Genomic DNA, 18345 nt, shown 5'->3' with positions numbered 1-18345 from the left:
GGCTGTGTCCCTATTGAACTTAACCAACAAAGTGAGATTTCAACTAAATATAAACTGGTTTTGCTGTCAGATCTCCTTTAGGCATATGGTTTTTTTTTGCACTATTTGTCTTTTGCACATCGTTTGCTTGTCAGCCTTTGTTTATATACGGTATTGTTCAAAAGTGTTTTGCACCTGTATATAGCTGGGCACCTCAGGCCTTTGCACAGTACTGTAGTGATTTTATGTATTGCACTGTACTGCTGCTGTTTAAAAAAAAAACAAATTTCATGATGTACGTGAGTGATGATAGATGTGATTCTGTTATGGGTCTCTATTGTGGACTGAGAGTGGGAAGGTGTTGCGAAAAGGGGATGGGAGAGGGGAGGGAGTGGGAAGCACCAGAGAGGCATTCTGTAATGGTCAGTAAACCAATTGTTTGGTTGGTGTCTCAGGGCTGGGTGTGTCTACCCCCACACCACCCCTGCCTTTAGCACTCCAGCTCTGCACCTGCTCCACCCTCGCTATTCCCAACATCCTTTGCTCCTGCCAGATTTACAAACTCACTCTCTGCTGCACATTGACAAATACATTACTGTGCCCAAGTCTTAACACCCTAGATATATATACTCAAGACTTTTGCACAGTACTGTACAATTTCTTGTAAATTCTGTTGTATTCTTTATTTACCTGTAATGCCTGCAAGGAAACAAATCTCATATGGTTACATATACATACTTTGATAATAAGTTTTACTTTGAACGTTGAACTTTGCAAGTCAGTCTTTGAGGATTGTGTGGTCTTACTTCACAGCAGGTGCTGTGTAATCCACCCACAGAATTCATTCAGCCCAGCAGATCTGTGTTAATACTTGTGCTGTGTACAAAACTCCTTCACCCTTCAGCTCAACCCTGCCGTACCTAAATAGTCCTCTGTCTGCACTGATTAGGAATGAAGAAGATTCTGGAAGTGGCCGGGACAGTGTCTGAAGTTCCTGACAGCCTTCCGGTCACTGACAGTGGTCGGATGAGTACATCAGTACTGCTGAACAAACTCTACGATGATCTCAAATGTGATGCAGAGCGAGAAGCCTTTCACAAGCTCTGTGAGGACCATGTCAGGTAGGAACTGTGGTGTCAGTGATAAAAGCACATTATTGGGGCTGAAAGAGTCTGGTTTTCCAGCCCCTGAGGTAAATTTATTTCCCCTCAAATTACATTGTGTGCATTGCAATAGCGTTTTGTACTCTGGCTCATAGAAGAAATATCTGATGTGGTTTCCACTCTTGTTTCCTGTACAATGAATCCTGTTGAAAGAGAAAATGAAGGGGCTCACTTCTCACCAGTGAACACATCATTGATCAGATCTCTCCCACCCGTGCAATGTCTTCCATCTTCTAATCCTCCCAGGTCTCCGAGCTTCTTCAGTTCTGTCACCTCACACTTAATCACTCTACCACAGGTGGTTGTCCACCCAGATGCCCGGGCCCTTTATCTCTGAAACTCCCTGATAAGAAGGGGAATAGGACCGTGATTGCATTGCTCTGCTGGGACCCAGTGACCCGCTGTATTACGGTCATAGAACACTACAACATGGAGAGGCTCTTTGGCCCATCCAGTCCATGCCAAAAGTCTTTTTGTAATGTGTATTTTGAGAAAGCAGGTGCGGCCGTGACAGCCTTTGCTGCAGCGCACTTGGGGTTGGACTGAACCTTTAGGCTGGATTGGGCCCAGGCCCAAGAGCGAATAATGAACCGATGTTTGGCTGGTTTAAGTGCCGAGCCAGATTAGAAAGATTAAGGCTTCAAGAGCAAATGACGAACTGGTGTTCAGCTCACTTCTCCGTGAGGCTGTGCTTGTCTCAGCGCTGAACTGACTGCAGCTTTGGCCTCCAGCCATTTGTACTCACCTCAGTGCGGAGCTTGGTTCCGAGGCTGTGGACTTACTTTCGGGCACTCTGCAGTTTATGTCTTGTAGATTGCTTGTTTGCATTTTCTTGCTGTTTGCACAATGTGTTCTTTCTTTTTCACACTTGGGATGTTTGACTGTCTTTGTGAATTCTATTGTGTTTCTTTGTTTTGTGCCTGCCTGCATGAAGAGAAATCTCAAGGTCGAATGTGTTTTCCCCCAAGAGGCTATTCCCCCACCCCCACTTCCCTGCTGAAACCGTAACCGTATACAACTGGTACACCTGTCATAGAGGGGTCTTACACTGCTCAGTGTAAGGACAGGGTTGGGGGGTGGGGTGTTTCACCCCCAGTGAAAAAATAATAAATTGCAGAATTCTGCTTATTTTTAATATTGGGAATTTCTTGTGTGTAGGGGCCGCTTTGAGTCTCCGGGGATGGATGGGAAGCTGCAGGCTATCCAGACAGTCTCCACCCTGCTGCAAGGACCCTCGGAGGTTGGCAACCGTGTGCTGGAAATGAGTGGTATATTGGAATGCATGATAGCCCTGTGCAGCTCAGAGAGGGAGATCGACCAGCTGATTGCCGTGGAAGCACTGATCCACGCAGCGGGCAAGTCAAAGAGGGCTTCTTTCATCACTGCCAATGGGGTGACCCTACTGAAGGACATCTACAAGAAGAATGAGAGTGATCAGATCAAGATTCGAGCACTGGTGGTAAGTCAAAGCTAGTTCATTAGGTGGGAAGTCAGGGAAATGGTCAGGGCGATGGATGAAAAGGTTACAAGAAGGGGTTTACTCCATCTTGTTTGTGCTGCTCTAGTGTGTTGTGTGGGTGGTTCAGTGAGTAATGAAGCTGCATAAACCAGGAGGCCCTGCTCTGAATAGTGAGCCAGTCACTCCCTGGGTGACAAAATGGTGTCCAAGGGTTATTGCTTAAGTACAGGTCTTATGACCAGTATTACGGGACAGAATACCTCGTTTTCTCAGTCTGTTCAAAGTTATCATCAAAGTATATATCTGACACCATATGCTACCCTGAGGTTCATTTTCTTGCAGGCTTTTCACAGTAGATTCAGAGAAACACAATAGAATCAGTGGAAAAACTACACACAAAGACAGGCAAACAACCAATGTGAAAAGAAGACAAACTGAGCAAATATAAAAAAAACAAAAATAAAAAATGAAACAAAAAAAAGCAATAAATAATATTGAGAGCATGAGTTGCAGAAAGCGTAGGTTGTGGAATCAGTTCAGTGTTGTTTGAGTGAAGTTATGCACTCTGGTTCAGGAGCCTGATGGTTGAAGGGTAATAACTGTTCGTTAACCTGCTGGTATGGGACCCAAGGCTTTTGTACCTCCTTCCCGATGGCAGCAGCGAGCAGGATTAATAGGATTATTAATGGGAACTTGCTGTTTGCAGATAGCTCTCACTCGTTTTACGCAATGACCACGAGTACATTTTCAAATAGGCATGCTTCAATAACTGGCAAAAGTTTTGGAATGTCTTGTGATGTGAAAGGCTCTGTTTAATATTGAATTGTGTCAAATTTGTCTGCAATACCCCTTGTATTTTAGTAATATCTAAGACTTGATTCAAGATTTGTCTCGGAATAAGGACCATTTGTTGGTCAGACCTTACTTAAAGTTAGTCCTGACGAAGGGTCTCGGCCTGAAATGTCGACTGTACCTCTTCCTAGAGATGCTGCCTGGCCTGCTGCGTTCACCAGCAACTTTGATGTGTGTTGCTTAAAGTATTGTGGATAGTTTTGGGCACTTTTTCTAAGAAAGGATATGCTGGCATTGGGGAGGGTCCTGAGGATGTTCAGGAGAATGATCCAGGGAATGAAAGGGTTAATGTTTGAGGGGTGTTTGGGTCTGTACTTGTGGGAGTTTAGAAGAATGTGGGGAGATCTCATTGAAACCTATCGAATATTGAAAAGACTAGATAGAGTGGACATGAAGAGGATGCTTCCTATAGTGGATGGAGTCTTGGAGGGTAGAACTGAAGGGTGTCCCTTTAAAACAGAAATGAGGAATTTCTTTAGCCGGAGTGTAGTGAATCTGTGGAATTCGTTCCCACAGACGACTGTGGAGGCCAAGTCGTTGGGTATATTTAAAGCAGAGATGATAGGTTCTCAATTAGTAAAGGCATCAAAGGTTACAGGGAGAAGGCAGGAGCAGGGGTTGAGAGGGATAGTAAATCAGCCATGGTCGAATGGTGGAGCCTGTGGTTATTGAAGCACCGTTCTGTGCATTGCTGAACCCTGTTACATGGAGGAAAATTTGAATTTTGCTCCTGCCCTCCATAGACAGGACATGCCACTGCTTTGCTTTCACTTGTAGATGTCAAGCCTGTGAATTACCTGATGTCTGTCCTGCCCTCAGGGTCTGTGCAAGGTGGGGTCGGCAGGAGGAACGGACTGCAGCATGAAGCAGTTTGCTGAAGGATCAACCTGCAAGTTAGCAAAACAATGCCGAAGGTGAGTTGGCTTCTGATGCCATGAGGTCACTGGTGATACTGAGTACCATTTACAGGAATGAAAGAGCACTGACACTCAGAACAGGTTAATCACTTATTTTTCATGCTTGTTGAGGTATAGGTGGGGCAGGTTCTTAGCCTGAAACATAGACTGTTTTTTACCCTCCATGGGTGCTGCCTGACCTGCTAAGTTCCCCCAGCATTTTGTCTGTGCTCTGCCTTTGGTGTCCCTCCTCCTTCCCTTTCTTCCATGATCCACTCTCCTGTCCTATCAGATTCCTTCTTCTCCAGCCCTTTACCTTTTCCAGCTATCATCTCCCAGCTGCTTACTTGATATCCCTCACCTTCAGCTGGCTTCACCTATCACCTGCCAGTTTGTGCTCCTTCATCTCTCCTTACCTTCTTATTCGAAGGTTCAAAGGATCATTTATTATCAAAGTATACAACTCTGAAATTCTTCAATTCTCCGGGTAGCCATGAAACTAAGAAAGAAAAGAGAGGCAGCAAGATCATCAACACCCAAAATCCCACCTCCCTGCAAAAAAGAAAATGAACAAAGATGGAACAGGCACATTGATCCCCAAATCCCTCTTCCTGCACAAAAAAACCCAAACAAAACGGATAAGGCACATCAACCCCCAAATCCCTGTACAAAAAATCCAAAACACAGAAAAAACCTGGACAACTCTCTGCGCAGTGGCAGGCTCTACACTCTCCAGTATAGAGTAACCGATCAAAAGGTAACCACAGGGTGCTCACCCTTGACACTCGTTTTGATGTTTCAATCTCCCTAGTCACTTTAATCAGCAAACAATGGAAGCTATAACCGGCGAAATGGTGCCAAACATTGACTTGTGGCCTGTCCTGCAGCCTGCCCGCTATGAGGTTCGTGCACACTGCCGCTGCCTTTTGGAATCCTCTCGGAGACTGCAGAGCACTGGAGCACCCAAACGATCTCCAAACTTCTGCACTCGCCATGATGTTTCAGTCACCTTTGTTGCTTTAATCGGTGAGCAATGGAAGCTACGATTGGCGAGATGGAATCAGACATTGGCTCACGTGCCATCCTACAGCCTTCTAGCCATGAGGTTCGGTCACACTGCCTCTGCCTCCCGGAATCCTCTGAGAGAATGCAGAGCGCTGAAGCACCCAAACGATCTCCAAACAACAAGCACAGGTTCCAGAGTTACATTCAAGTTGAGAAACAAACATAAAAGACATAAAAGAAGTGAAAAAGATGGTTTCATGATCTATCCACAAGATGTTGACCAAAGGAGTGTTGTACGCAGGCGCTATCTTGACCAGGAGTATCCCTGGGTAAAGATTCTCAGCCCAAAATGTCTACTGTTTATTCCCCTAAACAGATGCTGATTGACCTGCGGACTTTCGATGGGGGCACACTTGGGCAATGTGCAATTTATAGTAAATTGTAGTAAATAGTATGTACAACAGGACAGTCAATATAGCTTAGAAATACAATTGTATGGAAGTTCAATTCCTGCTGCCATCTGTAGGAGGTTTGTATGGTCTTTCCGTGACTGTGTGGCTTCCCTCTGGGTGCTCCCGTTTCTTCCCATGTTCCAAAAAAGATGTATGTGCTAGGGTCAGTAAGTTGTGGTCATGCTGTGTTGGCGCTGGAAGCATGGGAACACTTGCAGGCTGCCCCCAGCACGTCCTCAGACTGTGTGGATCATTGATGCAAACGACACATTTCTCTATATCTCTCAATACACATGTGACAAATAAAGCTAATCTTAAAAATCTTAAATTTGTGAGGTGATAACCTCAAAATGCTGGAGGAACTTGGCAGGTCAGGCAACGTCAATGGAAATGAATAAGCAGTTGATGTTTTGGCTGAGACACTTCGTCGAGTCTGGAAAGAAAGGGGGATAAAGCAGAATATGTAGGTGGGGGCAGGGAAGGAGTACAAGCTGGCAGGTGATAGGTGAAGCCAGGTGAGGTGAGGTGAGGTGAGGGGAAGATGGGTGGGGGAGGGAGGTAAATGTTGGCTGTTTATTCCTCACCATTGATGCTACCTGACCTGCTGAATTCTTCCAGCACTCTGTGTGTATTGCTGTGGAATTCCAGAATCTCTTGTGTATATTGTCTACGAGGTGATGTGGTTTTTGGAGGTCAAATGCAAGAGAAAGGAGTGGATGGTTTAAAGGCTGCCTTTTGATCTCACTGCTGCTTTACCTTGTCCAGATGGCTGTGCAATGACTCAATTCAGTCCAGCACGCGGCGCTGGGCGACAGAGGGACTGGCCTATCTGACCTTTGACGCTGACGTGAAGGAAGAGTTTGTGGCCGATCAGCCTGCAATGCATGCTATGTTTGAGTTGGCAAAGGTACGTCTCCGAGTTAGTGCCATACATACGGAGGGATAGAATGTGCATGTGGTTAATGGTCTGTATCCCTGCCTTTGGCAATCCTAGCTGGATTGTTAGAGAGGATTGTGACCAAGTTTAACCCTTTAGAGGTGTTTGATCTGTTTGGCTCTCTGAAAAAATTTGGAGCTGGTATTCCAGTTATGTTGTCACCTCAAGTCAGCCTCATGACGTGGGGTCCATTTGACCCATTAGACCCTGGGTTTGGAGGAAATGTGTCACCAACATTCCACTCTTTGTTTAGAGGTAGAGCATCGTAATTGACTCTTCTGGCCCAACGAGCCCATGCTACCCAACCACGCCCTTGTGACCAATTAACCTATATCTTTGGAATGTGGGAGGGAACTGGGGCACCCAGAGGAAACTGTGAGCACAGGGAGAATGTATAAACTCCTTACAGACATCGGTGGAATTGAATCCAGGGCCTGGTGCTACAATAGTGTTACGTAACTGCTGTGCTACCATGCTGTCCTTTATTGGCCTTATTGGAAAATCTTTACATGCATACATGGGTGTAGAGATGGACATTCATTGTTTAAATGTACACTGACAGCTGTTTCTTGATACCTGTGGAATAGGATGTATGTCCATGTAACAATCCCTTGCCTCTCTTCTTCTCCAGTCAGAAGATAAAACCGCCCTTTTTGCAGTTGCTTCCACTCTTGTAAACTGCACCAACAGCTATGACAAGGAAACGCCTGACCCACAGCTGCTGGAACTCGCTAAGTATGCCAAGCAGCATGTCCCGGAGGAGCACCCTAAGGTATGGCACAATCCCGGGATGACGTGGCTTAGCCATTGTGCCTCAGAGCCAGAGGAATCTACAGGCATGAGAGCCATTTGACTCCTCAGGTTTCTGCGCCACTGAATGGGTTCACTGCTGACCTATTTAGTTCCACGTTCTGTTCTGATCCCTTTACATCCTGATTCCTTAAAACTGTCATGCCAGCTTTGGATAGACACACCAATAAGGATCAAAGGTCCTTTAGGTGCTAATTTGCAAATATTGTCAACTCTGAGTTTATTATTGTTTGAAAAGCAACCAACAACAGGGGTGAGTTTGGCAGTCCAGTCGGAGGCAACTGGAGTCATTTGTGTCTCCTATGGAACGGTGGTGTGAGCAAGCATTGGCTAGCAGATAACACATCCACGTCAAAACAGAAAGATACTTTATTCATGTAGAGTTGTTTATTCCTCTGCCATCTGCTTAGCAGTATTTCACTCACCTTTTTATTATCTTTAGGAAGGGAAAAATTATAGCTATTAGTCTGTCTGAGGATGCAGAACTTGCATAGAGCAAGTGAAAAGATCCAAATGAGCCCATAGAAACCAAGAGGGGCTTGGATTATTATATGCCAGACATCTCAGAACAGTTTCCATAGTGAATTGCTTTCAAATGTATTGTAACAGTGTCCATAAATAGTGACATAGTCGGTGACCAATTGATCTATTCCTGGCATTGTATGAAGTTATACATCCTGTCTCCGCACGATGCGGGTTAATGTCAGTACCTCTGTGGGTTGCATATTCATACTTGGGCCTGTCTCTGAGTCAGCTGGCTGTGCTTTCAATCTCCGTGCCAGGGGCTTGGTAAGTTGGCACTGCAAGTTCCGCTCTGAGGAGCTGCTGCACAGTCAGAGTTATGAACTTTGGGAAGAGAAATCAAACAGGAACTCTGTCTACTTTCTGAAGGGTATGTAAAATATCCCAAAATGCTGCTTTGAAGAGTTTGTCATTACCAATTAACTAGACTCTGAAAACTCGCACTCATTCTTCAATCACACTTTATTTAATTGTGCACAAAGCAAACAGCATGGCCCCTGTCACCAAACTGTTCTGAAGTTTGAACAAAGAATTGCAAATTTTGTACAGAAATTGGCGAGTTCGATACAGATATTGAATATAGAAACTTGGTGCACTTCTGAATCCCATCATTTGCATATTAAGAACCAATCAAAGTGCAAAATTTGGGTGTTAAATCTGTGTTAAAGGTGAATAATACTTGATAACTGTTCAATAGTAAGTTTTGCCCTGGAATCCTTTGTGTGTCTTGGTGACCTTGGTTCCTGGGCAAGGACAGAAAGGCTGTGCCAAGAAGAGTCGGGCTTTCAAGGGCCACGTTCAGCCTGAATGACTGCACTGTCAGCTTAGAATCTTGGCTTTTGCTTTACTGAACTTCCACAAACAGAAAAGGCCGTACAATATGTCTGTGCTCTGTTCTGTTAGCACACTATTTTAACCCTTATCTTGCAGCAACCTCCAAAAGTCCATCAGGTTGAGGTGAAAGATATTTCTGTTAAATGATATGAAGGAGAAGATTGGAGAGGCGCTAACCGTGGCTGTGGCATTATTAAAAATGAGGCATAATTCTAAGGAGGGATGTATAGGGAGGATGTCAGAAGTAAGTTTTATATTGCATGGCGGATGCATGAAATGCACTTCTGGGGGTGGTGATAGAGGTAAATACATTTAATTAACTCTTGGATAGGCACACTGATGAAAGAAGAATGGAGGGCTATATGGGAGGGAAAGGTTCGACTGGTTAAATAGGTCAGCACAACATTGTGGGCCAAAGAGCCTGTATTGTGCTGTACAGTTTTATGTTCGAAAAAGAGAGAAAAGGATAAATGGCTAATTGCAGGCTAGCTATTTTCACTTAGTTGTTCGGCAAATTATTGGAATGAGTTCTGAGTAATATCTATAAACTTCATTTTTGAAAGACGAGAATCACCGTAAGTTTGTAATGGGAAGGTGAAGTCTGACAAACAATTAAAGGATTGTTCAGAACACTTGTTTATGGACTGCGTGGATTTTAGCGAAGTTGTTCAACCACTTTCTCCACTATACTGGAATAACTATCCCTTAATCAGCATTACCAACAGAGCAACACACACAAAATGCTTGAGGAACTCAGCAGGTCAGGCGGCATCTATGGAAAAGAGTATACAGTCAGTGTTTTGGGCCAAGACCTTTCATCAGGACTGACTTGACTCATGATGAAGGGTCTCAGCTGAGTTCCTCCAGCATTTTGTGTGTGTTGCTTTGGATTTCCAGCATCTGCAGATTTTCTCATGTTCTTGATTACCAACAGAGACTGTTTGGTTAATGTTGTATTGTTATTGTTAAGAGTTTGCTTGCACAAGTTGGCTGCTGTATTTCCGACCTCATTGTCTGTAAAACACTTTGATTGATGAAAATGTAAAAACACACTGGCACTGCGAGCAACTTTAATTTTACTCATTGCGGTCTTCAGAAATACATCTCCAGGATTTTACCTTTAACTTCTAATTTCAGAACTTCTTAATGCTCTCTTATAAACATTCTACTTTTAAAGTAAAAATATTTGAGGTAAACTGGTAAATTGGTTTATTATTGTCACATCAATTGAGGTACAATAGAAAAACTTTGTTCTGCATGCCGTCCACACAGATCATTTTATACATCAGTACATTGAGGTAGTGCAAGGGAGAACTTGCAGAAATACGGAACGAGGTGTTAGCTACAGACAAAGTGGAGAATAGGCAGGTAATAAGGTGCAAAGTCATAATAAGGTAGGAGGTTCCTCTTATTATATTACAGGAGCATTCAGTAGTCTTGTAAGAGTAGGAGAGAAGCTGTTCTTGAGCTGTATCTTCTGCCAAATGGGAGGCAGAAGAAGAGAAAATGCCCAGGGTGGTTGGGGTCTTTGATTATGCTGGATGCTTTACTGAGGCAGCAAGAGTGTAGACAGTCCATAGAGGAGAGGCGGATTTATGTGATGTGCTCAGCTGTGTCTGTATCTCTGCAGTTCTTTGTGCTCTCAGACATACCAGTTGCCATACCATGCTGTGATGCATCTGGAAAATTGGTGAAGGCACATGCCAAATTTCTTTAGCTTCCTGATGGGTGAGATGGATGAGGAGAATCTGGGTAAAATTCAGAGAGTTCCCCACTCCAACTACGTTTAAAGCTGAAAATCTTTCTCAATTTCTTCCTCAAAATGCTGGAGGAACTCAGCAGGCCAGGCAGCATATATGAAAAAGAATATAGTCGACGTTTCGGGCCGAGACCCTTCAGCAGGACTTTTTTCCAGTCTTGCTGAAGGGTCTCAGTCGGAAATGTTGACTATACTTTTTTCCGTAGATGCTGCCTGGCCTGCTGAGTTCCTCCAGCATTATGCGTGTGTTGCATGGATTTCCAGCATCTGCAGAATTTCTTGTTTGTTAATTTCTTCCTCATTTTTTTTTTGATGATCATAATTTGTATTTAAAAAAAAATCTCACCAAGTAAACCAATCTCTTAGTATTAATTTGGGATTATTGAAGAAAATTGAAAGCAGATTCAGCAAGACTGTAACATTTTCTGAATTGTAGGATAAACCCAAGTATGTGGGGAAACGGATTGGGAAACTGCTGAAGGCAGGTGTGGTGTCTGCACTGGTATGCATGACTAAGAGGGAGAGTCCAGTCCTGACTGATTCTTGTAAGGAGATGATTGCTCGGTGAGTATGATTAACAATTGTTGTTACGTAGATGATATACACAGGGATGTATTGATTATTTCATAGGCAGGCATGATTCACATTTCACCAAATGTAAGCTATGAGTTATTTGATTAGTGTGACGGTATCATAAGTCTGCCTGAGCCACTGCAGCAGGTGGGAGAGAACTTCCATTCTGATGTTTTTCTGAATCCTACTGGAGTCACAGGAATCCTCTACAACAGGGGTAGGCAACCTACGGCCCGTGGGCCAAATCCAGCCCGTGAAGGTATTTTGACCGGCCCGCGAGCAATTTTTCCTTATTCTGAATGTTTCACGCGACCACACTGACGGACATGCATGGCATCTTTTTACCCTGGCCCCAGGTTCCATTTTGTTCCAAACCAAACACTGGTATACACGAATGATGGGAAGGCAGACTACCTCATTAATATGTATTAGATACTCTCTATGCACGCTCAGGTTTTCAGATGGGATCGTTCAAATTTGTAAACAGAAACAGCGTCACTGTGTTTTAACAAGAAATCTACACTAAATATCCAGATATTTACATGTGCTACCATACTTGTTAAATAACTCATGTTTTGAAGTAAAATCAAAGAAAAAAATTCCAATGGCAAAGAATGCAAAAGGCAGGAAGGTAGACACTGAGTGTGGAAAAACAGTGAAAATGAAGGAAATACCCGTGCCAGCTACGAAGTCTCAAAACAAATTGCAGAAAAGATGAAGCCTTTTACAAAGAATGTCTACTGGCAGTGGTGGATATTGTTTGTCCTGAAAGGAAATCTTTATTTGCATCTATCAGCCTGTCAGCAAGAACGATCACACGGCGAGTTGAAGAAATGTCAGCAGATGTTAAAAGTTGTTTAAGGGATGCCTGCAACGAATTGCATTTTTTTTCAATTGTGCTTGATGAGAGTACAGACTTGAGAGACTCTGCTCAATTTGCAGTGTTTGTGCAAGGAGTAACCTCAACTTTTCAAATTTTTGAAGAGTTTATTCAATTAATTCCTATGAAGGACACGGTTACTGGAGCAGACGTTTTTGAAGCTTTGCTGAAAATGATGTCAGAAATGAAACTTAATGTGTCAAAGCTAATTGGCAGCACAACTGATGGGGCACAATGGTGGGACAGAAAAACTAAACTGAGTTCTTTGGTTACTAATTGGCATCCTTGGTTTAGCACAAATGATTTTCTAGCATGTGTTACTCATTAATTTGAGGCAAAACATAACTAGATGTATTTAAATGGATAATTCCCATATTTCAAGTTTTTTATGGCATTTATCTGGCCCACCGTCCACTCATTAATATGCAATCTGGCCCACAGAGGCAAAGAGGTTGCCGACCCCTGCTCTACAACAACCTATAGTGAGCAGGTTATGAACATTAATAGAGCTAGCATTTCCTGGAATGGTTCTTCCAGTGCTCTCATGCCCTCAGTACTTCAGGCAATGCTACTGCTGTGAGCTTAACTTCTGGATTATGGCTTCAATGCTGAATAAAAGTAAAATTGTTCCTCTGACTGTGCAGCACTCCTTCAAACCATACCGAATTAGAATCGGGTTTGTTTTCACTGATGTGTGTTGTAAAATTTGTTGTTTTGTGGTAGCAATACAGTGCAAGATATGAAAGTTACAGAACAAAGTAGTTCAAAAGAGGGAAAATGAGGTAGTGTTGACGGATCAATCAGAAATCTGATGGCAGAGGGAAAGAAGCGGTCCCTAAAATGGAGTGTGTGAATCTTGAGGCTCCTTTACCTCCTCTTTGATGGTAGTAATGAGAAGAGGGCATGTCACGGACACGGAGGCTCCTTCACGATGGATGCTGCTTTCTTGAGGCACCAACTTTTGAAGATATCCTTGATGGTACGGAAAGTTGTGCCTATGATGGAGCTGGCTGTACGTCTACAACCCTCTGCCCCTCCTTTGATCCCAGGAGACAGGCTCAGGGACCAGGACTTGACCCAAATCTTTGTGAATGAAAGATGCAAGCTAACAGCTTTTTCTAACTCACCTGACCAGATTATTATTCAAAACAGTACAAACTAACATAAAACGCATGCAAACTAATATAAATACACTGCGGCCAGTACATTTTGGCCCAATTAAGCAGCTGCCCCAGTTAGCTGAAGGGTGTTTATTAGGTGCATCAAAAATCAAACTTACTAAAATTAGTGAAAATAGTGAAAACAAAAATTCCAATACTTAAAAAAAAAGACACCTTCAAGAAAGCACAATAATAACTCCATACTTATTCTTGTCCAGTTTGAACACCTCACAGCCCCCATCCCTCTCCCCTACTGAGGGTGACGAACTCTTCACTTTCAAGCACTAGGACATTCCATCTTTAATTACCCACAAAGATTACATAGAATATGATCCACCCCTCAATGTAGTTGCAATCATATTAAGAAATAAACAGAAGTATTTACATGTCTCTACCTTAAATACAAACAATGTATACACATTTACACATCCCCATTACTAAAGAAATGGAGTATTCCACTGTGTATGGAGGGAAAATCACTATAAAGCTAACACAAGCCCATTGGCTCCGTTTAGGGCCCGTTATGAGCATACACCAGGGAAGACGTTGAAGTGTGTCCATTCTGCGTAACAACAGCAGAATGACCAGGCACTGTCTGTTTACATGTGAACGCGTGTATGTAAGGAGTGAGTTTACGGAATGCTCTCTGTCACAGTCTCTATTCTGGATTGAGAGTGGGAAGGGGGCAGTGAGAGGGGAATCGTGGTTGAGAAAAGGGGAAGGGAGAGGGGAGGAGCGGGAAGCACCAGAGAAACATTCTATAATGATCAATAAACCAATTGTTTGGAATCAAATAATCTTGCCTGGTGTCGTAGGGCTGAGAGCGTCTGCAGCTGTCTGCCACCTGTCCCATAGTTCCTCCCTGGCCATTTCCAATATCCTTTGATTTACAAACTTGCTCGCTGCTCCGCATTGACAAATACAGTACTGTGCAAATGTCTTGGGCACCCTAGCTATGTATCCAGTGTGTGTGAGTGTGTGTGTATATTCTTTTAAATTGCAATTTGTAGTATATTGGAAGTATCATGCTGTATGCTGCCGCCAGAGAACAATTTTCATGACATAAATCTGTAGTAATAAACCTGATTCTAAGTCTCCATCTTGGAAACTGAGGAGCAGCAGATCTTTCTGCCCTGCAGTACTGACAGTTTCATCTCCCTTCTGTGTTTCAGAGTATTCCTGGCTTTGGTGGAGGCTCCTGAGGACCGTGGAGTTGTGGTAGCTCAGGGAGGAGGGAAGGTGAGTCAGCGCCAAACACTTTATCTTTCCTTCAGTGTTCATCTTGATAGGGACAATGAAGACAATGGGTAGAAGATGTCTGAGAATGTATCCTCTCGTGTTTGGAAGCAATGCCACAGGGAACCCACAGTCCTGGCATAGGTAAAGATGAAGATTAAGGATTTGCTTTATTTGTCACATGTACATCAAAACATACAGTGAAATGAAGTGTTTGTTTGTGTCAATGAACAACACGTTCCGAGGATGTGCTGGTGCAGTCGCAAGCATCGCCACGCTCCCAGCGCTAACTACTAACTAACCTTAACCCGTACTTCTTTGGAATGTGGGAGGAAACCAGAGCACTTGGAGGAAGCCCAGTCTGTCATGGGAAGAATGTACAAACTCCTTACAGACAGCGGCGGGAATTTAAATTACGATCTTTCGATCACGGGCGTTGTAAGGCCTTGCGCTACAGCTGGTAATGTATTCTAAGTCTGGCATCCCAGCAGCCTTGAACTCTTCCTTTCACCAAGAGTTAGAGGATAATAGGACGCCGTGGTAGTGACACTATTACAGCTCGGGGCATTCCAGAGTTCAGTGCTGTTCTGTAAGGTGTCTCTGTACGTGGAATGCATGGGTTTTCTCCGGGTTCTCTGGTTTCCTCCCACAGTATGAAGATTTACCTGGTAGATTACTTGGTCATTGGAAATTGTCCTGTGATTAGGTTAGGGTTAATTGGGTTTGTTGGGGGTTGCCGGGGCGACATGGCTCAAAGAACCAGAAGGGCCTGTTTCGTGCTGTACCACCAAATAAATAAATAAATAAATAAATAAATAGTTTTCAATAAAAAGGATTGGGAATTAAATAGAAATTGCAGCATAGAAATGGTGTTTTTTTTATCCCAGTTGGTCCATGAAGTGCACAAAGGTATCTTCTTACCTCTGTTTCATGCTTTAAATACATCTTCCGTTGCTTTCTCCTTCATGTGTTTGTTGTGCTTTCATTTAAATCAAACTCTGTCAATTCCCCTCAAAGCTCCCTGTGAGTACAGGTTTCTCATGCTCCCCACAATAGGTAAATCAGACTGATTGAAGACTAAAGTGTTTGCTGTTCCTGAGTTTTGATTCTTCCCATGTGGAAATGGTTCTTCAGAGGGATGGCTGTGCCCATCTGACAAGTGCAGTGGCCAGTGTTAGATCTACCTGTCACTGTGACTGTGTTGATGGTTTTGTTCAAGCTGACCTGAAAGTCTTCTTCCTCAATCCCACAGGCATTGCTCCCTCTGGCATCAGAAGGCACCGAGGTTGGTAAAACTAAAGCTGCCCAGGCACTGGCAAAGATCACAATCACCTCAAACCCAGAGATTGCTTTTCCTGGAGAGAGAGTAAGTGCAGAGGTTTTATCTGTTGTACTCCACATGATAAGCTCACCTTTTCTCAACAAAATATTCCTCAGCACAGAGGCCTTTCAGCCCCTTTAGTCCATGCCAATCTATTAATCTGCCATCAGCCTGCGTGGGGACCATAACCCTCCATACCCCTCCCATCTATGTACCTATCCATTTTTGCTTAAACGTTGAAATTGAACCCACATCCACCACTTCTGGCAGCTCGTTCCGTACTCTCACCACCTGAGTGAAGAAGTTTCCCCTGAAACATTCCATCTTCCACCCTTAACCTGTCACCTCTAGTTCTACTCTCACCCAACCTCAGTGGAAAAATCTTGGTTTTACCGTATCTACATTCAGCAGAAATTTTAATTTCATGTTAAATGGATGTACCCTTGGAGTTTCCCTGCCGGAACTGGGTTTTGTAGGGTAATGTAATCGGTGGGAATGTACATAATTCACAACACCAGCATTGAGTTGGGGTTCACTTTAAGAGGCTGGTCTGACGTGATGACATATTATGTGAAGTTCTGTTACTGTGCTTTTTGTGTTACTGTTTATCTTAAACATAAAAATCCTTACGCTGTTTTATTTGTGAAAATCTACGTTGGTGACCCTGATGCTCTAGGACGATTCTACAGTTATTGAACATGTCGACCAATGCAGCCGCTTTGAAACTGCTGGAGTTTTAGAAGCAAAATGTCATTAGGGTTCGGGTGAGGCCTAATTTGCACTGCGAGAAGTCACCGCCAACAACACCTAATTTTTTTTAATGGTGGTGTTGCTCAGCTACTCCACGGCTGTGATAATGGTGAGTCTACTAGAACACCTGCCTGAACCTTGAGCACGACAGATACCGATTGCTCAAAATTCACCTTTTATAGACTTTTGGACTATCAGAGTCTGAACTCCTGCCTCAGCAAGTACCTGGACCCTTTGCAACTTGCCTATCTTCACAATAGGTCAATGGCAGACGCAATCTCAATGGCTCTCCACATGGCTTTAGACTACCTGGACAACACAAACACCTGTGTCAGGATGTTGTACATCGACTATAGCTCAGCAGTTAATACCATCATTTCCACAATCCTGGTTGAGAAGTTACAGAACCTGGGCCTCTGTATCTTCCTCTGCAATTAGATCCTTGACTTCCTAACCGGAAGACCACAATCCGTGCGGACTGGTGATAACATATCCTCCTTGCTGAGGATCAACACAGGCGCACCTCAGGGGTGTGTGCTTAGCCCACTGCTCTACACTCTATATACCCAAGACTTGTGTGGCTAGGCACAGCTCAAATACCATCTACAAATTTGTAGACGATACAACCATTGTTGGTAGAATCTCAGGTGGTGACGAGAGGGCGTACAGGAGTGAGATATGCCAACTAGTGGAATGGTGCCGCAGTAACAACCTGGCACTCAGCGTCAATAAGGTGAATTAGCTGATTGTGGACTTCAAGAAGGGTAAGACGAAGGAGCACGTACCAAAAGGAAGTACAGCACATTTGACCATGAGCTGTTTGGTCTCTATCTGTCTGCCATTTTTTTCTTCTGGAGTGTCGCTATTTCACAGCGTTCGTTAACCACAAACCCTTCATACATGCGATGGCCAAAATTACAACAGTGCCACCTGGCCGAAATATCAGACTTCAGAACTGATATGCAACATATCAAAGGGAAAAATAATGCCACGGCTGATTGTCTCTCACATCCAGCTGTTGAGGCCATACGCCATAGGGGTTGACTATGCTGGCATGGCAGCCAACCAAGCTACTGTCCAGACTTACCGAGCAGCAGTCATGGGCCTGCGGTTGGCTGACATTAAGTTTGGGGAAGCTGGGGGTTTCTTTCCTGCGTGATTGTTTAACTGGTCGCCCTTGCCCCATAGTGTCAGCAAACTGGAGGCAGACTGTTTTTGACTCCTTACACAGCCTCTTGCGTCCGGGCTGGAAGCCTCACAGAAACTGGTTGCACTAAAGTTTTCGTGGCACGGCCTTTGAGAGGACCAGGTGGCCAGAGGTCGTCCCTCTAGCATTGACGAAGGCCACAGATGTGGCTCAGGCATTCATCAGCACCTGAGTTTCTTGGTTTGGCACCCCCTCTGATATTTCCCTTGACAACGATCCCCAAATCATTTCAGACCTCTAGGCGGCTATGGCCCAGACTTTGGTGTTAGGCTACATCACACCACGTCATTATCACCCGCAGTCCAATGGTCTATGTGAGCGGTTTCACTGCAGCTTAAAGGCTGTTCTTGAGAGCTTACCTGACTGATGAGTGTTGGCATGATCGTCTCCCATGGGTCCTGCTGGGGCTCAGAACAGCTCCAAAAGGGGACTTGCAGTCGTCCGCTGAGTTGATATATGGGCAGCTGTTACGAGTGCCAGTTGATTTTATTTCTGACACCACAACCTCCTGGGTGGCCTCTCAACACGTTCCACCCTCCTCAGTAAATTC

The 18345-nt window shown here is 44.0% G+C and overlaps 1 protein-coding gene across 2 annotated transcripts in view; it reads left to right on the top strand.

Annotated features, from left to right (window-relative positions):
• LOC134358244 (protein unc-45 homolog A-like) overlaps positions 1–18345 on the top strand; it is a 47357-nt gene that overhangs the window by 16513 nt on the left and 12499 nt on the right. Inside the window, exons 9-16 of one of the 2 annotated variants that reach the window (XM_063070260.1) lie at positions 929–1100; positions 2301–2601; positions 4273–4367; positions 6572–6713; positions 7375–7515; positions 11105–11232; positions 14454–14520; positions 15770–15883. In XM_063070260.1, the coding sequence (XP_062926330.1) occupies positions 929–1100; positions 2301–2601; positions 4273–4367; positions 6572–6713; positions 7375–7515; positions 11105–11232; positions 14454–14520; positions 15770–15883 (1160 nt within the window). The remainder of the gene's footprint in view (positions 1–928; positions 1101–2300; positions 2602–4272; positions 4368–6571; positions 6714–7374; positions 7516–11104; positions 11233–14453; positions 14521–15769; positions 15884–18345) is intronic. The other variant, XM_063070261.1, reaches the window with a different exon arrangement.

Source organism: Mobula hypostoma, chromosome 18 (assembly GCF_963921235.1).
Source record: "Mobula hypostoma chromosome 18, sMobHyp1.1, whole genome shotgun sequence".
NCBI lineage: Eukaryota > Metazoa > Chordata > Chondrichthyes > Myliobatiformes > Myliobatidae > Mobula > Mobula hypostoma.
Note: the sequence above shows the minus strand (reverse complement) of the source record. Positions and strands in the feature narration are given on the sequence as shown.